Source organism: Ochlerotatus camptorhynchus, unplaced genomic scaffold (assembly GCF_037179485.1).
Source record: "Ochlerotatus camptorhynchus isolate MF236.1 unplaced genomic scaffold, CSIRO-AGI_Acam_v1.1 ptg000007l, whole genome shotgun sequence".
Lineage (NCBI taxonomy): Eukaryota > Metazoa > Arthropoda > Insecta > Diptera > Culicidae > Ochlerotatus > Ochlerotatus camptorhynchus.
Window position 1 is genome coordinate 500,177 of NW_027040499.1, and position 24,739 is coordinate 524,915.

At 38.2% G+C, this 24,739-nt stretch overlaps 1 protein-coding gene across 1 annotated transcript in view; it reads right to left on the reverse strand.

Annotated features, from left to right (window-relative positions):
- Positions 1-414: 414 nt before the first annotated feature.
- LOC135697028 (uncharacterized) overlaps positions 415-24,739 on the reverse strand; it is a 34,618-nt gene continuing 10,293 nt past the window's right edge. The window contains exons 2-6 of the mRNA XM_065216602.1: positions 9,120-9,815; positions 8,874-9,060; positions 8,398-8,809; positions 7,832-8,336; positions 415-764 (exon numbers count right to left, since the gene is read on the reverse strand). Coding sequence (XP_065072674.1) covers positions 415-764; positions 7,832-8,336; positions 8,398-8,809; positions 8,874-9,060; positions 9,120-9,815 — 2,150 coding nt within the window. The remainder of the gene's footprint in view (positions 765-7,831; positions 8,337-8,397; positions 8,810-8,873; positions 9,061-9,119; positions 9,816-24,739) is intronic.

Consider the following 24,739-nt stretch of genomic DNA (forward strand, 5'->3'; position numbering starts at 1 on the left):
GTAATTCCGAGGGGCTACGCGGAACAAAGTGTGCAGAAGTGTGTGGGATTTCTTTAGCGATGGTGAAATGAATTGAAAGCTAAAGTGTGGGTGTGAAAGTAATTATGGTGTGCACAGATAAAAATTCTGAATTTTAATTGTGATGTAAACATTCATTCACGTAGACTTGTATTTCATTTCACGCAACCGAGCAACTTGCAAACAATGTTGTTTACAAACATTTACAAAGATGGGCTTTTGAATACAATATTTGCTACATTGCATGAAATGTGTCAGAACTTTACATGATATTTAATGTAAACGTATATGATATGTGACGCTCCATTTATGTGCATCATATTGAACAGAAATTTACACTACTTTTTCGAACTGTGTGGATTTTGAGGTTTTATTTGGGCTATTTTGGGGTGTGTTCTATGGGTTTCTGCTGCTGCGACTAGCCTGGTGACTGGAGCTGTGGTCACGACAATGGCGGATCTGAGACTTGGGTTTGCGCGCTGCGATGACGGTTCGCAACAAGGGAATGTAGCGATCCCTGTGCAGCTTCCGAAGTAGCCTTTTCTGGTCAACGGCGTCTCCCTTCGTTGGTGAATATCGGCTGACCGCGACAAGGCCACCTTGATCGAGCCAAGAAGTGTCTTTCTCCTTATCGATTGGGACTTCCGAGTCCGAGAATGCTCTTCTTTCTAGCGAGCTCAAGTCGGAGAGTGGAAGGTCCTTGACAGTCGAGACTGACTTGGTCGAAACGTACCGATCGTGAGGATCTATACGCGGAACAAAAAGGTCCTGAAGGACAAATGGTTATTTAAAACCAAGCCAAAATCGATTTTGGACAAACTCAGTTACCAGAACGAACACCAGGAACAGAAAATGGTCGTTCACTACACTTTGAGGCACTTTGTTCCGTTCCCTTTAGTACTGACTAGAGAGGGTCTAGTATAAGAGAGGAGCGGACTGGCTGGTTTTGAGCCAAACAAACTGCCATAGCCAGAGTCAATCGAACAGCGCCTATCTTCATTGCATTAGCAGTGTTGCTAGAAAGCACCTATGCATGGTATGCCACGCCATTCTGGTTTTAATTCGCTCCTCTATTATACTAGACCCTCTCTAGTACTGACTTAATATCCTCTCAATTTAATCACAAAAATAACAGGCTTGTCAATCATTGTCATGACAACCAAATATAAACTTTGTTCATCATTTGCACAACTACAGCCAAAGTTAGAACAATGTAAGTGAGACTCAATTATTTCCCATTGTAATCAGAGTTGCAACATATCACAATCACGATCGTCAGTCAGCTGATGATAGTAACGCTTTGTACATTCCTATCAATGTGCTCATTGAAGCTCTCTCCATGATCATCCATCAAGTTGACGAAAGAAGTAAAAAGCAACTGGTGAATGTCGTCTTCTGTTGTGATCCATCACCGATCTGGTCATTCCCGACAATCACTACACTCATCTGTCTCACTCTCGTTTTGAAACAGTTGTTGCTTTGCTTGCTTATATGAGTGTGTTGGTGAGTGAGCCCAACAGCTTCCGTTTAGTGTTGCCTGCTTTGTTTGTAACTCACACAGTCGTGCCTGCCGAGACAAACTTTTCTTCTGTCGTTTCGCTCTTTCTCATCACTGCAGAAGTCTTCATTGTTTTCGTTGTGCTTTTCATGATCAGCAGCGAGTGTAGCGTTTAGCCTGTGAGCAGCGACCATTACTGGTGATTGTTGTTTGCCATAGCTCTACCTCTCACTGCGTGACAAAACGTTCTGTCAGCGATAGTCGGTTGATGATTGTAATTCTAGACCTGTGCGCCGATCGAAATATTTTCGGCGGCGGCGTGATGTTATTTTCTGCCGGCGGCGGCGGCGTGGCGGCGTCACGCCGTTTGCTTTCGGTAGCGGCGGCGTGGCGGCGTGAGTTGGCGTGAGTTTATGTTTAATGATTTAGAAAAAAAAACTTCCAAACCAATCGCACATGGACAACCAATTAGTTCAGATTACTCAAACACGTTAAAACGTAGGTCACTCATAGTTTGAGTAAATTTTCCAATAATTTGTCGGGAAATTTTCTCGAATATGAGGAAAATTTAAAAAAAAATGTATACAAGTTAGAAGTGAACTAGTAGACAGACTAAAAACAAAATCATTTTTCGTCATATTCGAGATGTTTTCCTTGGAAAATCGTCGGAAAATTTATTCACTCTATGAGTGATCTACGTTTCCGCGAATTTGTGTAACCCGAACTCAAATATGAGTGACTTTTACTCAATTTTGAGTCGTTCTCATTGGCCGTGCATGTGGAATTTGTATAGAAAAGTATGTCAAGGACTTGTTAAGATTGCAGGGGGTGGAGTCATATGGCAAAGTTTTACAACCCTTTTATTAAGTATAAGAAAAGTACGTTATATAGTTTTCGAATTACAAACCCAATTCAACCTTCACGTATGGATTCAGCAAGGTCCGTTCAATAAAATTCAAGCTTATTTTTCAAAGATATGAACCGAAATGCAATTTGGCAGAACCTTAAAACTAAATTTCTATGAAAATACGTATGGATTCAGCAATTCTATAAAAATCCACGACTATTTTTAAAGGAAGGAGCCGAAATTCAACTTGGCTGAACAAGAAACACAAATTTCTATGAAAATACGTACTTTTGAGAATTCAAACCTATTTTTCTAAAAAAAAATTGCATGCTTCAATGTAATATCACGTATGAATTCAACAAGGTCCAGTCTATAAAATCTAAGCCCATTTTTCAAAGGACGGAGCCAAAATTCAGCTTGGTTGAACAGTAAACTTAAACTTCCATCAAAATATGTATTTTTGTGAATTCAAACCATTAAAATTAAAAAATTCAACCCTGACGTATGGATCCAGGTCCATTCTACAAAATCGAAGTCTATTTTTCAAATATCGGAGCCAAAATTCAATTACTTTTGGGAATTTAAACATGGTTTTCTCAAAAAATTGAGAAATTCTATCGTCACATTTGGATTCAGCAAGTTCTATTCCATAAAAATAAGCCTATTTTTCGAAGATTGGAGCCTAAATTCAGTTCGGCATAACATAAAAATCAATTTTCTATGAAAATACCTACTTTTGTGAATATTAACCAGGTTGGTCTTTCACGGACGGATACAGCAGGTTCCGTTCTATAAAATCCAAGCACAAACTTCTACAATAGAACAGAAATCCAACCTGGCTTCAAAAAAAATCTACCATCACGTACACACTTAGATTTTTTCGCCGAGATGGGCACCACCGAGCAGCTCGGCATTTTATTTTGCTGGATCTCAGTGAAAAACTTGCCGAGATTCAGCTAACAAACGGGAATTTTGCCGAGATCTCAGCTAACAAACATATTTTTTGCTGAATTTCCAGCAAAATAAAATGCCGAGCTGTTCGGTGGTGCCCATCTCGGCAAAAAAATCTAAGTGTGTATGAACTCACACAGGACTATTCTATAAAATACAGGCGTGTTTTTCAAAGGACGGAGCCAAAATCCAACTTGGCTGATCAAGAAACCCAAATTTATATAAAAACAAGTACCCACTTTTCTCAACAATTGTGCATGCTTAAAAAAATCTACCATACCACGAACACACAAAGGTCCATACATTGAAATCTTAGCCTAATTTTCAAAGGATGTGATTCTCACAAGAACGAGGAAGGGATCTAGGGGAGCAGAATCTACGTTAAAAGTTAATAAAATCACTTCAGGAAAGCTCCGACTAACATTAAATATAATTCAATCACTCAATAGCATAGTTTGGACTCCCCAAAAAAGGTATTGAACCACTTCAGAAAAGGTTGGACGCTGTTTCGAAAATTTAAGCTAAAAATGTGTCGGTTCACTTCGGAAAACTCTAGACCAGAAAAAAATTGAGATTTGTTCCGGCCTTATTGAGCATTACACGATTTTAATATGATAGCGATAAATGATTATGATAGAGTGATGTGCGTTGTTCGAGTATCGGGGACACTCTCGAGTCCCTTTGAATCTCGAAGGGGGTTACGGCAGGGTGATGGACTTTCGTGTCTGCTGTTCAACATCGCGTTAGAAGGTGTGATCAGAAGAGCTGGGATAGACACGAGTGGCACGATATTCAGGAAGTCCATCCAGCTCCTTGGTTTCGCCGATGACATTGACATTATGGCACGGAACTTTGATATGATGGCGGAAACGTACATCAGACTGAAGGCTGAAGCTAGACGGATTGGACTTGCCATCAACGCATCAAAGACAAAATACATGAAAGCAAGAGGTTCTAGGGAAGACAATGTTAGCCTCCCACCCCGAGTTCAGATTGACGGTGACGAAATCGAGGTGGTCGATGAGTTCGTGTATTTGGGCTCACTGGTGACCGCCGAAAATGATACCAGCAGAGAAATTCAAAGACGCATTATGGCAGGGAATCGTGCCTACTTTGGACTCCGGAGGACGCTCCGGTCGAATAAAATTCGCCGCCGCACGAAGTTGACTGTCTACAAGACGCTGATTAGACCGGTGGTCCTTTACGGCCACGAGACCTGGACTATGCTCGTGGAGGACCAACGCACTCTTGGTGTTTTCGAACGGAAGGTGTTGCGTACCATCTACGGTGGAGTGCAGATGGATGACGGAATGTGGAGGAGGCGAATGAACCACGAATTGCACCAGCTGCTGGGAGAACCATCCATCGTCCACATTGCAAAAATTGGGCGACTACGGTGGGCTGGGCACGTCATAAGAATGCCGCACGACGACCCAGTGACAATGGTTCTAGAAAGCGACCCAACAGGAACAAGAAGAAGAGGCGCGCAGCGGGCAAGGTGGATCGACCAAGTAGAAGGTGATCTGCGGACCCTTCGCAGACTACGAGGCTGGCGAACTGTGGCCATGGATCGAGTAGAGTGGAGACGACTTCTTCGGACAGCAGAGGACAACAAGGCCTTAGCCTGATTGGTAAGGTAAGTAAATGATTACTTGTATTACTTGTACTACTATGATACATATTTGAATGTACACGCATTGTTGTCATATAACTTTTTGTTTATGTATTTGAAGATGATGTATTTTGAATATACGTATAATCCCGCACAACTTGAACCTATAAGAGGTCAAATATCAACGTGTTGTTAATAATAGGCACTTATTCACCTTTATTTAAATCCGATCCGAATGATTCATTCCTGAGTGCTAGATCGAGAAAGTGCGAACAAACGTCAAAAAACTATATGGCAATCGCTGCATCACACACAAGTTCTAATTTCAACAAATTCAACATTCATTTTACCGAAAAGGTGCTGCGGATTTTTCATCGGCGTTACATAAATTTATTCGGCAGCGTGAAAGATTTTACTGTGGCGGCGCGCCGGCTCAATTTCATCGGCAGCGGCGGCGTATGAAAATCGTCGGCGGCGGCGGCGTGGCGCGGCGGCGCACAGGTCTATTTAATTCAAGACAATCTCCATACAACCTTTAATCCATTAGCGCCTCTAAACTTTAAACCATAATCAATCTTTACCACTTTTTGCACAGGCTCATATTTTGGGGTTATAAATCGAACGCTGAAAAATTTATCCTTTTTTCAAAATGAAGTATCCCAATGTCCGCCCTTTAAGATTTTTTAAACTGAGTTTTACAGAAGTTCAGGGACCTTCTTACAAATTAATGAAAACTCGTAGATTGTTGGACAACTTTGTAACATTAGAGCATGTCCCATTAAATTAAAATATACCCATTATTGTAATAGTTTGAAAGATAGGAGCTAGAACTAGAAATTGTAATAATATTTAAAATAAACTCGCCTATTTGAGCGCCGTCCGCTACGAAAACTGCACGAGTAGACAACTACCACCCCTTCTCAAGGGTTGGAAAAAGTGTGTGGGAAGGAAGTTCAGTCCTCCCATTGCGAGCCAGGGAGAAGATAAATAGGCGCTCGATCGCTTGATGGGGTCTCTTTTGTGGAAAACCTTTTGTACGCGAGTGGATGAAATTTTTAACCTATGTCCGAAAAGTGCGCCTAAAAAAATATTAACCACGATTGCTCACAGGATTCCTACGAGCATCCCTGCCGCAAGTGCCCCGACGCCTGCGACGACGCAGACGTAACCTCTCAATCGACAAAGTAGGCAGCCCCTGAGGGTAAAGGTAAGTTGCATGCTACCTTCGTAATGTTATAACTTGTCAAAACAAAAGGAAATGTGATCTTCATTCATGAACTTCATGAAACCTTAAAAATCTTCAGAAATTTCATAACACCTTTTAAAAAAATTTAGAATTTCAGGAACTACGTAGAAAGAGTTCAACTATTATTTTAAAATCTCTGTGAACTTCAGAAAAATCCAATGAACTCGTTAAGCTTCAGGGAATTTCTTGGAAATGCAAATTATTTGGCAACACTTCTTCAAACGTTATAGATTTTTTTTTAGAAATTTGGGGAAGCTCGTTAAAGAATTGGCATTTTTCACTACCTTCATTGAGTTTTTTTGAACGTCAGTAGCTTTAACGATGTTCAAGTGAAATCGTTGAAATGCTTCAAATCTAATAGAAGAGTTTCGATTTTTTTGAAAATTTCACTGAAGTTAATGAAATTTTGTTTATTGTAGAAAACATTTAAAAAAATCCAGGACCTTCTTTTGTCTTAAGCACTTTTTAATTTTTTTTATTTAGAATGTTAATTGGGATTTCAAACTTTTTATACAAATTTAGGGAACAGAAAATAAACTGAATTCAGCACTTTTTGTACAAATTGGGCGAATTAAATAGAAAATCTAGAAACTTCGCAAAACACCTTTGAAGAGCAAGGAATTATGTAGAAGTTCAGGGCACTTTACAAACCTCGGGATGGTTTGAAGAATTTTGTGAAATTCAGTATGTTTTGTAATTGGGAATATTGTAGAAATTCATCATAATTTGTTGCATCTTGGTCAAATCTCCAGGAACAGTCAATGAGCCATAGGAAATATTTAAATTTCAGCAACCTTGTTAACAATTTAGTTGTAGTTTGTGTAAGCTATTAACAAATCGTATATAGGAAAAGGGAAAAGTTAAATTGATTGGGAAGAAGTTCAGGGAGCTTTATTTGAGTTCATAGAATTTAATTCAAGAAACTTTGCAGAAGTACAGGAACTTTCGAATATGTTTTATAGAACCTAGCTAATATCCAAAGATTTTCAATATAATTTCAATTCAGTACTCTGGATGTCTTTCAAAGTGTTGAAAAATTAAAAGGTTTATTCAGTATTATTTTGAAGATCAGAAACACTTCTTCGCAGAAATTAAAATGATTTCAATAATAAGACATATCTTCAAAAGGAATGAAGAGGTTCATTCTAAATACGAGACGTTTGCGTGTAGCAAAAATTATGAAGGCCAATCATTGCTCCGGTATTTATTTATTAAGTCTCTGGGGTGAACCAGCTCTAGGAAAGTGTACGCCTTTACCCAATCTGCAGTGATTTTTTTTTGTAGTTTATGATAAATACATTTTTTGGAAAATAAAAAAATAAGCTAGTAGACTTTGTAAAATACCGCCCCTCCTACCTCGTAGACTAGCGTGGACATTTTGCTACCCCCTAGAAAGTCTATGTGGATTATGAACGGCCCCTAAGCTTCGCGTTAAATACTCATCCTTTATGCGTAAGCTTATGATTTAGAATTGAGATAGAGACAGTTATCTGCAACATGGCTATTATTTGAAACGGTTAAACATTTAGTTGTAGAACTTAAATATGAGCTCTGATTAAAAAAAAAAAAACCTTGAAAGATTTTCCTCTACTAATTGCAAATCCCACCCGACTCATTCTAAACTCCATCGTCTCCCAACTGCTCGTTGCTTCCATCTACCAGCGAACCGCCGCACGAGCTTCTTCCTCTTGGCCGCTTTCACTAACATCTCGACAACGAAGGCGACAAGGGCTGCTCCATAACCGATGCCGAGCAACAACAGCCCTCCCTCGATCTCGTCCACCTCCATCTCCTTCAGCTTGTTCGGAGGCCGATCCCTCGAGTGTTCGATCGATATCTGCACCGGTTGGTTCATGTACCGAAAGACGTCCATCTGTTCGACGAACCGCGAAAGGCAACCATCCCGATACCACATCGACAGGTGATCGAATTCCCCCAGTAGAGGCCAAGTTTTCGTCGCGTAACCCGTGTCGTATTCGTAGTAGAGAAAATCCGACATGAGCCGGTAGTTTTCGATATTTTCTGCCGTGAACCATTCGCCTACCATGGAATGACCGAAGTGCAACTTTGCCATGACGATCGGTTCGACTCCAAGGTTCGCAATGGTTTTTAAGGCCGGAATCGGAGCAACGTTGAACTTGGTCAGGATCTGTTTGATGTGAGGCTGGAATCAGGGTTGGGATGATAATATTCCTGTATAGTATCAAAGTCGACTCCAAGCTTACATTTTCGCTTTCAGCGATAAGGTACATCCACACTTCATGTGGAGCATTCCAGCGGAGACCACTCTCGGCAAAATCGACGATGGTATCGACCGGTGGTTCATACACAGGAATGGCCAAAATGCTGTGGATCTTACCAATGTAGACATAGGCAACGATTAAAGTGAAGGCCAAAAGTGCTACCGAGATCATGACTTCAGAAGCTCGACTTCGACGCATCGTTGACGGTAACAGCAGAAAGACGCAAAGGACATTGAGGACACTCCAAGAAAGGCCTCTCCTATTTGGTGACCAAGAACCAATCTTCGTGGGCATGTAGTTATCCAGAAGGGATATCACAATGAACGTGATAATCGTCAAAGCCCAGACGGTTTTTGAAAACATCATGAAAATAATTCTCCAGTACTCAATCAACCTGGAATCGGAGAAAAAAAATCCAATATGTAGGAAAGTGCCTTCCCATTTTGCTATTTTCATACGTCGGTCTCGGCTGCAAGCAGGTAATTCCGATCCATTGAATGGGGATCGAGAAACTAAAGTAGTGGAACAGTTGATGCCACGCTCCAACGGCGGCCAAAGCGAAGTCGGCTTTACGTTCAACCAGCGCTCCAACCATCCCATTTCCAGTGCGGTTTTGGAAAACTTGCCCGTACTGCCAGTATTGGTCTATGGAAAAGCATTGGCTAGATAAGGGCATCGAGCAGAATTAGCATTTTAGAACTTACCTATCAGCAGCTCCCAGGTACAGTTCAAGCGCTGACAGAACAATACCAACAGATATCCATCCAAACCATCGATCGTGTACGACTGATTCTGATATTGCACAATTCCATCGTCGGTCTGGCGTGTCATTACCCACGGTAGCAAATAAAACGATGCCAATCGGTAGGTCTTTCCCATCAGGTCGGTAAGTTTGTTCGGGAACAGCGAATTTCCTTCCAAAAATGATCGGTTCCCCGGGTAATATGTATCCAAATGTAGAAGCTCCAATGCCTCCGGAGGATTGCCAACGTATCGGTGAGTCAAAAGTTCGAAAGTCCTGCCATCTGGAACGATTAGGAGCAAATTGGCGATCTCCTGAATCGCCGGGTGATTTTGGATGTCCTTTAGAATATCGGTTATTCTAGCCTCGGAGCCAGTTTCAATGGATATGATGACAAATTTTTCAGGTTTTCGAAACATGGCCTCGTCGTGCAGTGGTATGTAGTTGTTAAGAAATGTCAAAGCGACGGCCCCGTCTACCACAAACACGGTGCTACCGAGATTGATGGCCGCTATCATTGGGTTGTTGTTCGTCCAGAGACTTTTCCTATCTACGTCGAGCACCACGAATGGTAGCTTGGTTTGAATGTTGATTGTTTGGTTTGTTGAATGAGAAAGGATTCTGCATAGAGTGAACATCCCCAGGAAATAGGTCGTTACTGAAAATGAAGCAAGTTTGAATGATTGTGTTGTACATATTATCATACGAAATATTCAGTTTATATGATGGCAAACTTTATACGACCAGCGATAAAAAATACAACCTAAAAAGATTTTAGACTGTAACTCAATGCCCCAATAACTATAGAAGTCATGTTTAATGTTCAGAACGTTACGATTTCTGCATACATATTCTCCCATTGCATATCTTACACATTTAAGAGAGAGAGAGCCTAGTATGATTCGAGGGTAGACACTAGACTGATGCAAAATTTGAAATTTTCGCTCCACAGTGCTCAAACGGTTTCAAATCAGGTCCTGATTACCCTCCCAAAATTTAAACTCATTTGGCACAAACTATTCGAAGTTTATATGGAAATTACTATGGGAAAACCAAACTTTTTGTTCATTGTCTTCAACCCATTTTCCATATTGCTTTTTCGAAAACTTCAATAACTATTCTTACGGGAAATTTTCTAAACTACAACTTTGCCCAATATCGTTTTTAAGCCAAATGTCAAATTAAATTGTTATTAATTGTTTAAGGGATTGATAATCTTATAGCATGATCAAGCAGCTGCTATGTGGGCAACACTGTATTCTGCAGTGTGACATAGTAGCCATGATATGTGTGCTCTATTCTTCGCACCAGAAACAACAATGTTGCCTGCTGAACAGTTGAATGAGCATAATCATAAGACATCAGTTACATGAATCATTAATAACTTTTGTTCCTCACATTTGATTGAAAACTGGTTTTCAACAAAGTTGTAGCTTCGAAAAATTTCTACAATTACTGTTATCATTTTTAAAAGCATAGTGATGAGGTGAATTGTTAGATAAATATGAACAAAACATTAGTTTTCCCATAGTAATTCCCATATAAACTTGAAATGGATTGTGCCAAGTCAGTTTCTTACTAAAGAAGGGAGGCTAAACAGGACCCAATTTGGAACCGTTTAAGCACTGTGGAGCGAAAATTTCAAAATTTGCATCAGTCTAGTAGACACCCTGGAAATGTTGGTGTTTTCAGATAAATCAGTTCAGAAGTCTTTGGGACAGGTCCAGTGCACTTCGTTTGAGCATCGGGAGAGATATGAAGGACTTAAATTTCATTTATGTACGTTGATCGTGACTGATCAGGAAGTGTTAACTTAAACAATTGGAGCACCCCTAAGCTCAGTCGGTAAAGGCTCAGCTGTAAAGAAATACCATGATGGAAGTGGCTGGATTCATTTCCCGATCTGGTCTAAGAATTTTTCGAGTTGAATAATTTCTCGACTTCCTTGGACATAGAGTATGATTGTACTTGTCACACAATTATACTAATGTAAAAATGGTACAGGCTCTCATCTCAAAAAAACATACCAATAAATTTTGAATATTTGATTCACCCTTAGTCAAATTTTCAGAGATTTTGATGCGTATACTAAAATTTAGAGCTTTTTAAGCAGTCAAAAAATTCCCGGTTTATACATTATTCGCTTCTAGCCTATCGATATTTCGAAGCATGGAGAAAACAGTGGAGAAAGCAAAGGTCTGATAATCGCAACGTTCGTGGTTCGAGTCCAGCCGGCAACACTTTTTCTTGTTTTCGACATGGTTAATTTCACTCACTAATAAACTTCACATTTTTCTTTCTCCATTTTCTTGTAATGGATCGCAGTTAGGTACATTGCATCCTCGGTTCATGCGGTCTCCACTAACATCCTGCGATGATGAATCCCTCATAATTGTAAGCAAAGCTTACATTCTTCGGCTCGGTGTACATGGAGTATAAATTAAACATATCCTACGGTTTTGGATTTGGTAACAATGCACTGTGGTTCAGGAAGCAAAATTAGGTGGAATAAATTAATAACTCGAAAAATATTAGAGATAGCGTATTGACGTCTTCTAAACATTTTCTTGTGAGCTTTATTCGCGTTGGTTGCAAAAGTGTCCTAAACGCCAAATTCTACCAGCAACGTAATTTGGCCTCTAACTTTTTTATTTTAATAGATAGAGAAACTAAATATTGTACAAAGTTGTGAATTATAAAAAAATAGAAAACTTTCTTGAACATCTTTTTTGTTTATCTCTTCTATATTTGGAGATATAAGCCATTTAAAAAAACAAAAGCCAAAAATCAGTTTTTCTGTCATATTTTTTTTAAATATCACTTTTTCGGCCTACTATGTTCCGAACGATTATAGTTAATTTTAAAATACATATTTGCTCCAAAGACACTATACCAGTACAAGTCTCCTGTCAAAAGTTATCGTCAGTTTTGTAGTCTTTTAGCTCAAATTTTCAAGCGTAATATTTCAAAATGGCGCAAGTACAACCGATAGTGATACATATCACTTTAAAAAGCATATCAAGAAGTACATTTTAGCAACTTTTGGTGAAGGTAATTTTTGATTTTTTTAAATAAATGCACTTTGAAAATAGGGGTTTTTATTCCATAAATCTACATTGTTCGGACTTCTTTCGAGTATCAAAGAACCAGATCGATGATACACTATTTTGTGAATACATTTATATAATATATAGCATATAATATTCAAAATAGCATAAGAAATGGAACCCAAGCAAGACTGCTAATGCCCTTAACATAAACAAGAATATTATTTATAGGTATGCGTATTTCATACACAAACAGACGAATTTGAAAATTTTAATCAATCATTCACTGCGGTATGAGTTAAAGCAAGCGTTGATTTTTGAGACGCTGAATTGTTCATTTCAAAACGTTGCAAAATGAGAAAAGGTATTTTTTTTTCAAGTGCTTTCATTATATTAACTCAGATTTTATTTATCAGCGATTCGTTTGGCCGATCTTACCCTTCTTCTCATGAACGGAGATAAGGTAAAAGATTTATTGGAATTTGTAAAGAAAAAGTTTTCTGGAGAAGAGCTGGACGTAAGTTTGGTGCAAAGGAAGCTTACCCTGGTGATGCTGAAGTTTCAGAAACTTTGGCGAGCAGCTGGAAGGAAACGTGAACGATTTTTGAAGATCAATGACGCTTGGCTTGGAGGAGAATTTATTGTCGATGTCCATTCGCCCTCAAAATCATTCGTTGGTCGTCCTTCTAAGCCGTTCAAAGATGCACACAGAAAATCAAAGAAAAGCAGGGTTCAATCTCTTCTTAATCAATTTTCGGCAGAAGAAATTTCGTTTGCTGCAGAAACATCTGTAGCCTCCGCAGGGTTTCGCAAATTGCCGGCTTTGATAGGAAAAATAGCACAAAACCCCGAGACGGCAATCGAGCTACAGCGTTCAGCAGATCGATCAAAACACGGATTCGAAGCTCTTACAGCAGAGGAAGCTCTTGCATTCTTATGCAAAAACGAGTTTTCAAAGGCTCAGTACATGAACATCCGGCAGATGAATATAAGCAAGGGCGTGGACATGTACCCAGCTTATAACAAATTGGTTGAAGCTAAGAAACTATGCTATCCTTCAGGTATGTTAAACATAGAGTCAATAATATTGAATAATACCTATATAATGATATATTAGGTCTCTCTATCCATTCATCTGTTGCTGAAGTGCCTTTACAGGAACTTGTGGAGCACACCACGAAACGGCTTTTTGCAAGCGTGATGAGCAGAGCGACGTCCCAAAAGGTGGTACCATACGACGATTATACACTTATCTACAAATGGGGTTGTGATGGGAGCAGCAACCATGCTAGATATAAACAATGTTTTTTCGAGGAGGACGAGGATGAAGAGTTACAGGAATACAGCGATTCCCATATATTCGCGTTTTCATTAGTTCCTTTAAGGTTAACTGGACATCGTGAAGCAGAAGAAACCCAAGAAATTGTTTGGAATAATGATCTGCCATCGTCAATTTCGCTTTGCAGACCGATAAAATTGATATTTGCAAAAGAGTCAACCGAGTTGACAAAACGGGAGGTTTCGCTTATGAATACGCAAATTCAAAATTTGATGAATGTGGAAGTAATGTTGGAGAACCGATCTGTTTGTGTAAAACCCCAAATGATGTTCACAATGCTGGATACAAAAGTCGTAAATGATTTAACCGGAACGAACTCTCAATCATGCTACATTTGTGGAAGGTCTGGAAAATGTTTGAACGATTCCAGAAGCGATCCAGATTCTGATGATCCAGCCAAGTACAAATTCGGGTTTTCTCCTCTGCATGCATATATTAGAACGATGGAAATGGTTCTGAAAGTGTCGTATAGACTGGCCCTTTATAAACCTACATGGCGTGTAAGCAAGGCAAATGAAGCGGTGAAAGCTAGATAAATCGAAATTCGAAGCAAGATACGTGCGGAATTTGGTACGTATGGTTAGCAATTTGCAACATTATATTTTTGTTTTTGAAGATATAAGATTTTACCAGATTTTGTCCTTTTTAACAGGATTACGCATCAGTGAGCCTATGCCTGGTGGCGGAAATTCTAATGACGGAAATACCGCCCGGAAGTTTTTCCGTGAATGGAAAGCTGCAGCAAAAATTACCGGTCTCAATGAAATTCTGTTGGAGCGATTTCATATTCTGCTTACTGTAATTAACTGTAAGTCGAAGATTAATTATAATTCTTTTGAAATTTATGCTGAAGAGACTAGAGCTTTATACCAGAAATTATACGGTTGGTATGCATTGTCTCCAACAGTGCACAAATTGCTAGTCCATGGGGCTGGCATTATTAAATACACGGTACTTCCGATTGGAATGTGCAGCGAAGAGGTTCAGGAGACGAGGAATAAATGCATCCGGAGATATCGCGAGCTCCACTCCCGAAAATTCAACAGAACGGTTAATATTACGGATGTATTCAACAGATTGCTTTTATCATCAGATCCTGTGATTTCATTAAGCAATAGAGCATCTTTGTCTTTGAACAATCCTGCACTACCAGATAAAGCCAAGCAGTTAATTTTTGAAAACTAGCTTTATTTTTTATGTATTTTTTGTTTTTGGTTTAGTCAGTAGCATATAACTAGTTGTAAATATAAATATTTACTGTAAATCATCCATCTGGTTCTTTAATACTCGAAAGAAGTCCGAACAATGTAGATTTATGGAATAAAAACCCCTATTTTCAAAGTGCATTTATTTAAAAAAATCAAAAATTACCTTCACCAAAAGTTGCTAAAATGTACTTCTTGATATGCTTTTTAAAGTGATATGTATCACTATCGGTTGTACTTGCGCCATTTTGAAATATTACGCTTGAAAATTTGAGCTAAAAGACTACAAAACTGACGATAACTTTTGACAGGAGACTTGTACTGGTATAGAGTCTTTGGAGCAAATATGTGTTTTAAAATTAACTATAATCGTTCTGAACATAGTAGGCCAAAAAAGTGATATTTAAATAAAATATGACAGAAAATCTGATTTTCGGCTTTTGTTTTTTTAAATGGCTTATATCTCCAAATATAAAAGAGATAGACAAAAACGATGTTCAAAAAAGTTTTCTAGTTTTTTATAGTTCACAACTTTGTAGAACATTTAATTTCTCTATCTATTGAAATAAAAAAGTTAGAGGCCAAATTACGTTGCTGGTAGAATTGGCGTTTAGGACACTTTTGCAACCAACGCGAATAAAGCTCACAAGAAAATGTTTAGAAGACGTCAATACGCTATCTCTAATATTTTTCGAGTTATTAATTTATTCCACCTAATTTTGCTTCCTGAACCACTGTGCAATGGTACCTTGACAGGCATTCCTACCAACTTCATCTAGCAACGAGAATTATTCGTGTCAAGGGAAGCGTCAGAAAAGGTTCCAATACATCTACTGGTTTATTTAGAAAAAAAAACTAAGGTATATAGAAAACATCACATATATTTATGATTTCAGCGTTAACGAGTAAATTTTATATTTGGTACGATACTTAAGTTCCTAAACACCGAATTCTATTTTCATTTTCCAGCAAAATGGTTTGCTGAAAATGATTCAACAAAACGATTTTAGCTGAAACAACAGCAAACAACTTTTAAATTACTGAAAATCCAGTAATCAGTTGTTTTTGCCGGAAACCAGCAAATCATGAACTGTCAAAAAGACTTGTGATTCTAGTTAATTAGTTGGACAACCGCTTATAAATAAAATGATGCAATAAAAGCATTGTGTTATAAACATAAAACTGGATTATAACTGTTTGGAGAAGACTACTATTTTGCATAATAATAACGGTAAGACAGGGAAATATTTTGAAGGAAATATTATCTTTTTATAGATTGCCTTTTATTCTAGATAAATTCAGCAGAAAGATGGAGAATATGCTTCCATGCGAATGGAGAAGAACTTGGAGATGACTAATAGTTTTGTGTAGAGTTATTTTAATAACAACTGAATAAAATAGGGTTTGAGTGATTTCTCTAACTACTTGATGCATTGTTTTCCTTATTTTGTTATTAAAACGAGAAAAGCTTCTCGTAATTTCATAATTGCTGAAATTCCAGCAAAATTAAGCCATATTTCTCAGCAAAGAAATTGCTGGTTTTCCAGCAACCTTCTGTCAAAAAACTACAAGGGACAGCCCTATGGGGTTGTACGCAATGGTGACGTAGGAGCTTGTGTTTTGTGTTGGAATTAGAATTTGAGCCTGGTTCTCTCTGCCTATACTCTGTAGTATGACGTGCTTGACATAGATGGCCCACATCGACTCACGAAGAGTTACTGATTCCGATCAATAGCGGTGCGGCTTCTTCCTCCTTCTATGGATGCTCATGAGGGCTGCAGCTCGCTGCATGCAGGCAGCCTTTAGTTGTGTACCCGAGAACAATGTTCAACGCTACGTGCCGAAAGCACTGCTGCTGCTGCTGATGATGATGATGCCAACGACCGGACACCACCACACACGGTGATTCGAACTGAATCTGATCAGCGTTTGAGACCCACCTTGTTAGCTATCTGCTTGCGGGGATCCTTTCGTTGTGTACTGGAGAACACTACCACCACTCACCACGCGGTGATTGAATAAACACCATTTGGTGAGACCGGATGCAATTCAATTTTGAAATCTGTGTTTGGGAAATCGCTTTTCGCAGGCAATCGGTGATAATTTTTATTATTATTGCAAAAGTTGCACATTCGTCCAATTTTCAACAGTAACATTTTGAAAATGATATAATCTTAAATTCAACAGATGCGTAGAAATATTTTTGATCCATTGGTGATAAAATTATTGATATTGGTCCTGGGGCAGCTGAGTTATCAACGTCTCAAATCTTTCATAATTTTTTTACATATTCCATTTGAGGTTTTCACAAAGGGTACTCCCATATAGAGATCACAGACGTAAACCAGCAAAATTTACTTTGCTGGAAGGATTGCTGGTTATACAGCTTGGCAAAATCCAGCAAAGTTTAGCTGGTTTCCAGCAATAAAAAATGGGTATGTAAGCTATAACACAAAGTCTTTAACAGTGCAAAGTATGAAAATGTACACCATTTGTTCTCAAAAACAAAAGCAGCACTCCAAACGAATCCATTTTTCCATTCCATTTTTACCTTCATCCTTCGAAGAAAACGTTGCCGTTTATATGCGTTAGGATCGAATTGAAACTTATATGACGAATTTGGAATCAATAAGCAGTGTTAGACTATAAACATATCTTAAAAATTTATCCACAGACAAACAGACATAACTCTTAAAAGAAAATTCTTCGAAAAATATCGTTAAGCGTATTTTGCATGCGCACTAGCACCATCTACCATCCACATTCCCAAGCATTGTTTTGCAACCGGAGCATCCCTCGTTCATGCAATTTTTTCACTAGCTACTTTTCCCTCGTTCTGTCAACGCGTCGGCTGTGTTGAATAAAAATAAAATAGATGGAAGTCAGTGATGTCGGTGCTACGAAATTTTCCGTAGATCTATAGAATTGATTGAATTCTGCAAAAATACGGATCCATAGGAATGTTTCATAGAACCTCAGACTTATTTTTAAAGGAATTTGTTTTGTTTGTTAAGTGTGCTTTTTTCTTTTGCTGGAAACAAGTTTTTAAACGAGGTAATGCTTCACTAATTAGTGCCCTTTCTACCACCTTTCTACTCATCACTTTAATGTGTACACAGCAAAAAAGTATAATATGTATCAATCAATGACATTCATGGTGAAGTATTGAACATCAATAATTGGTAAAAGTTGATAGCATATTACAGTCATCAGATTGATTTGTTCTCAAATTATGTGTACATCGTACAGCGTAATATTAGGAACGGAATGTACAGCAGCTTTGATGTAATATTCAACAACTTTTTTTCTAGTGAGATGCCTTGACCAGTTATCATTTTCAAGAGCTGACATCTACTAACTAGACGTGAAAAAGAACTGGCATCACTGATAAGTTCGAAATGTGGTGTCTTGCTCAATGCTTCAGTGGCGCCACCATGACAAATGCAAGCACATTCCCAACTAAAACACTATTTGCGATGAATTTGATTTTGAGTGTTATGTCTGTTTGTCTGTGATTTATCTATTCACCAAATCTAAGAGGTGAAAAAAATGGATTGATTTTACAAAACTACATAGAAATCGATTTTACTTATGTAAATTTTCACTTAAAAATTGTACTTCGTAAAAAGATTAAAATGTTCGAAAATTTATTTGTTGGTTGTGGGCCGATTTTCGTATCGGTGTTTGTCAAAATTAATTTCTTGTCGCTCAGAAATAAGTAACTTTATGTCAGATATTAAAGGTATGATAGCGGAAATTTATTGCGATATCTTTTATTCACACGAATGTGATGAGGGCATCGTAAAAATCAGGATCAGGTGGAGACGGGTACTAAAATCGAATCACTTTCGAACTGTCAAATTAATCCACTTAAAGAAAATTCTCCTGTTATGAGCACATATTAAGCAGTCAACCAATATAAACATTATTTAAAATTTCCTTGAATCATTATACTTATTAAGGGACGTTGTGCCAATGTCAGCCTTTTGTTTCAAAAAGCTTCAACATAATTTATCCAAATTCTTTCATCAAAAAATTATTATTTATGCTGATCCTTTTACTGTGAAAATGTGAACTATCGAAAAGTCACCATTTGTCGCTGCTATGAAATTTCCCAGTATGGGGGAAAAAATCGATCTTGTTGGCAGCATACCACTCCAGAATTACCTTGGAGTAGTGACAGCTGGCCAAATCTGGCCAGAAGATGGCCCCTATGCTTGCGGATGAACGGCAATACACGCTTTTTCAGACATTCTTCGATGTAAACTTGGGATGTCATCGTCGAGGATTGCCTAATCATGGCCTTATTCGCGAACTTGTCGACAAACACGAACTTGAATCTTCCCGGCACATCCCCACGTCCAGTCGCGATGTAAAACTTTTGACCGGGAAGCTGCTTAAAATCGAATTTGACGTATGTTTCGTCATCGATGAAAGTGCAGCCCTTGTGTTTCGTCAAAACACGGTCGTACAAGAGCCTTGCGCCACGGAATTTTTGGCCACGGAATTCAGCTCCGTGTGCCAGTTCGGATGTTTACTGGCTTTGTACGACTGGTATGCTTCCCCGGCAAGGATGTTCCGCACCATTTGAAAGTTGGCGTTGTACCTTCTGGCCACATCTCGGATCGAAAAACTGGGGTTGGCTATAACGTATCTCAACACCTTGCTGCGCAGCTGCAATCCTTGGTTCCAGTTTTTTCGAAGGTCCGCTGATTCCTTTCCACACTCAGGGTTTCCTTGTAGGTTTTGAGCACTCGACAAACTGTTGTTTTCGGCATCTTTAGCACTTTAGCCAGCTTGGAACCGGACCACTCCAGATTTTCCAGGTAGGGTAGACGTACCAGTTATGGCTATACGTTCCCATTATGGTGTGTTCCAATTATGGCCTATGGAATTCCATAGGCCATATTTGGAACACACCATAATGGGAACGTATAGCCATAACTGGTACGTCTACCCTATTTGTGCACAATATTTTTTCTTCTTTCGAGTTCCATTTCTGAACGTGATCGTCTACTTTGATCAAACTTGCCCCAGTTTTTCTCTATGGAAATGTAAACAAACCACTGTCAAAGATGCTTGATTCCCAAGACTAGAGGCGTGCCAGTGGCGCGCGAGGGGCATACCAATTTACTTTTCGTCAGCGGTTATGAACCGATGGTGATCAATCGATTCTTTCAGTGCTGTCGACGTTGAGGAAAAAAATCGCTCCGCTGTACGCAGATAAGGTAGGTAGGTTTTCACTTTTTTCAATTCAAACAAAACACACCCCAAAGGGGTTTTCTGTAAACTAGTTGATGAACGCAAATATTAAATTAGAATATCAAGTTAAACATAGATGAAGAGCCAGGTAGGCTAATCAATTAAAATGTTAAATCAATGTACTATCATAATCAACAGAAATAAACATAATTTTACTGCTACTAAAAAATGAGAGTTCGTCTTGTTTAAAAATATCCTGAGTACGACTTCTGTCATCTGTAGCATAAACATTTCATTTTGTGTTAAAATTCGCTCGATGTGGATGGCCCTACCCAAGTAACAATTTCCAGTTGAAGAAACGCTTTCGTTTTGATTTTGTTCAGCTGCATGTTGAATAATAATTGCACAATGTGTTCACCACAACTTTTATAAAACCCTTATTTACACTGGTTTGGAGAACCTATACAACTGCAACACAAAGGTGTTGTCTAACGTATTCAGTAAAACGTTTACCCAAAATCAATTTCTTGTTGAAGAAACGCTTCCATTGTGATTTTTTTCAACTGCATGCTGATAATAACTGTACAATTTGTTTATTACAACTTCTGTAAAACTCTTGTTTACACTGGTTTGGAGAACCTGTTCAACTACAGCATTATATGTATACGCGGTATAGGAGTAGAAGCAACTTTTATACAACGTTTATAGATACATATTTAAACTCAAGCTTTATTATTTTGGTGAAAGCTCTTATACAACGTTTGTAGACAGCTGCTTTAAAATTTAGTGGAGAGTAAACCTGAGAGGCGTTTGTTGCACTCTTTTATGACTCCTAAATAATCATTGTACAGCAAGCGGTGAAAAGCGTTTATAACACTTTTCAATGACTCCTTAATAACCGTTGTGTAAGTACTCACAATATTCACAGATTAAAATTAGTTTAACAATTGTCGTGGTACGCCAAAATAATTGCTTGTACAGTTTTTATTAATTTAATTTATTTGTGCACATTGAAAAAATATGTAATTATGCCATAATTCACATTCACATTCACATTCACATTCACATTAAACAAGCATCTGTTTAATCTTTGATTGATATTCTTTCAATGAATCTCTCTAATCATTAATTGAGAGAATTTATCTAGAAATGTTATCGTTGATTATATGATATATGTCTTAAATTAATGTTTGCATTTATTAATAACACCTACTCCACCAAGGGTTTCTCGAAGCAAGATTCGAACTCATGATCCCGGATTGCCAGCCGCTTCTGTTTCCATCTGCTCTATTCTGCTGTATTTTGATCATATGAGAGAAGTATTTGAAGCTCATCTTGAGTGACTTCTCTTGCAGTCGAATAATGATTGCCTTATGGTCATATAAACGTGCCTATCACTTGTGCTATTTTTAGCAACAAAATTGTGGTTAGTCGAACGTAAACAATCATTTAAGAGTGCTCCAAGCAGCTTTTGAAGCTTCTAACCAAAAAGGCAATACAACTACATTCTTGTTCAACTCTAGAAGCTATTATTCAACGTTTGATCAACTCAGGTGTTTTATAAGAGCTCCAAATGGTTTGTTTTGATGCGTTTATTCCACGTTCTGTATAGCTCTTGTGAATCAGTTTAACTAAGGTGCTATAAAAGTTATCGTAGGTCTTATAAAGCATATAATTAAACCGAACGTAAACAATCATTTAAGAGTGCTCCAAGCAGCTTTTGAAGCGTTTAACCAAAAAGGCAATACAACTACATTCTTGTACAACTCTGGAAGCTATTATTCAACGTTTGATCAACTCAGGTGTTTTATAAGAGCTCCCAATGGTTTGTTTTGATGCCTTTATTTCACGTTCTATATAGCTCTTGTCAATCAGTTTAACAAAGGTGCTATAAAAGTTATCGTAGGTCTTATAAAGCATATAGTTAAACCGAACGTAAACAATCATTTAAGAGTGCTCCAAGCAGCTTTTGAAGCTTTTAACTAAATGGCAATACAACTACATTCTTGTACAACTCTGGAAGCTATTATTCAACGTTTGATCAACTCAGGTGTTGTATAAGAGCTCCCAATGGTTTGTTTTGACGCGTTTATTCCACATCCTATATGGCTCCTGTCAAACAGTTCAACCGAACGTAAACAATCATTTAAGAGTGCTCCAAGCAGCTTTTGAAGCGTTTAACCAAAAAGGCAATACAACTACATTCTTGTTCAACTCTGGAAGCTATTATTCAACGTTTGATCAACTCAGGTGTTTTATAAGAGCTCCCAATTGTTTGTTTTGATGCGTTTATTCCACATCCTATATGGCTCCTGTCAAACAGTTCAACCGAACGTAAACAATCATTTAAGAGTGCTCCAAGCAGCTTTTGAAGCGTTTAACCAAAAAGGCAATACAACTACATTCTTGTACAACTCTGGAAGCTATTATTCAACGTTTGATCAACTCAGGTGTTTTATAAGAGCTCCCAATTGTTTGTTTTGATGCGTTTATTCCACATGCTATATGGCTCCTGTCAAACAGTTCAACCGAACGTAAACAATCATTTAAGAGTGCTCCAAGCAGCTTTTGAAGCGTTTAACCAAAAAGGCAATACAACTACATTCTTGTACAACTCTGGAAGCTATTATTCAACGTTTGATCAACTCAGGTGTTTTATAAGAGCTCCCAATGGTTTGTTTTGATGCCTTTATTTCACGTTCTATATAGCTCTTGTCAATCAGTTTAACAAAGGTGCTATAAAAGTTATCGTAGGTCTTATAAAGCATATAGTTAAACCGAACGTAAACAATCATTTAAGAGTGCTCCAAGCAGCTTTTGAAGCTTTTAACTAAATGGCAATACAACTACATTCTTGTACAACTCTGGAAGCTATTATTCAACGTTTGATCAACTCAGGTGTTGTATAAGAGCTCCCAATGGTTTGTTTTGACGCGTTTATTCCACATCCTATATGACTCCTGTCAAACAGTTCAACCGAACGTAAACAATCATTTAAGAGTGCTCCAAGCAGCTTTTGAAGCGTTTAACCAAAAAGGCAATACAACTACATTCTTGTTCAACTCTGGAAGCTATTATTCAACGTTTGATCAACTCAGGTGTTTTATAAGAGCTCCCAATTGTTTGTTTTGCTGCGTTTATTCCACATTCTATATGGCTCCTGTCAAACAGTTCAACCGAACGTAAACAATCATTTAAGAGTGCTCCAAGCAGCTTTTGAAGCGTTTAACCAAAAAGGCAATACAACTACATTCTTGTACAACTCTGGAAGCTATTATTCAACGTTTGATCAACTCAGGTGTTTTATAAGAGCTCCCAATTGTTTGTTTTGATGCGTTTATTCCACATCCTATATGGCTCCTGTCAAACAGTTCAACCGAACGTAAACAATCATTTAAGAGTGCTCCAAGCAGCTTTTGAAGCGTTTAACCAAAAAGGCAATACAACTACATTCTTGTACAACTCTGGAAGCTATTATTCAACGTTTGATCAACTCAGGTGTTGTATAAGAGCTCCCAATGGTTTGTTTTGATGCGTTTATTCCACGTTCTGTATAGCTGTTGTGAATCAGTTTAACTAAGGTGCTATAAAAGTTATCGTAGGTCTTATAAAGCATATTGTTAAACCGAACGTAAACAATCATTTAAGAGTGCTCCAACAGCTTTTAAAACTTTTAATCAAATGGCAATACAACCAACCTCTACCAACCTCTACCTCTATGATACAACTACATTCTTGTTCAACTCTGGAAGCTATTATTCAACGTTTGATCAACTCAGGTGTTTTATAAGAGCTCTCAATTGTTTGTTGGTAATCCACATCTAATCCCTTTACGAGATTTAAGAGATGCATTTTTACAAAAATAAACAGATTTCTTATAGACATAGTCAAACAAGTACCAAATTAATTTCAAATTTGTAATCAACCAGCAGTCATACATTACATTTAAAAAAAAACTTTGACTATCCCCTCGATTTTCTGGCTTGTTTGAAAACTGTGCATGTAGAGGAATGCACGTATTCTCGTTGCGTCTGCACTTCTATTAGCATTTTCTCAGCGGCATGCACACATAGGGTTACCTACCCCATTTCCGGCCTATTAAGCACAACCCGCTCTTAGTCTTTCTTAATATAGCGCAGTTTAGCATCAAAAGGAATATTATTATCACTGATGGCTTCCAAATTTATTTAACTTTCCGTATGTAACGTAAGATTTGATAAATAGATACCATTTGTTGAGATATTTGTCAAAAGTCTAACACTACTTCTTGACGCCAAACTCGGCCTACGGATTCTAAACTCGGTCTAACGCATTGAAACGCCAATGAATTCACTTCGGCCTATCGGATGAAGATAAAAATTGATTCGGTCGGAGCGCTTCATTTATTTTTGGGAATAATTGTGTGCAAACCTTCATACGACACGTTCTCATTGACTTCGTTTGGTAGCTTATTAACTAAAGTATCGTACCAAACGCATAATTGACTTGTTAACTCTGAAATCATGGATTTATTTGAAGTTTTCTGCTCGATAGTCCCAAAATGGGCGATTAGGCCTAAGTAGTTCTCCACCCTATGACCAGTTTTTTTGTTTAGATATATCTACTGGTTGCAACTCTATCCATTCCAATCGACAGAATTGTCCAAAACTATTTAAATGCGTGTTTGCAATGCACATGCACGTGAAACGATAACTGATAGAGAACGGAATTTATCTGGCCAAATTCGATAAGCCCAGTGTCATTCCGAAAGCGGTGACCCCCGACGTTAGATTGGAATGCTTATGCACCA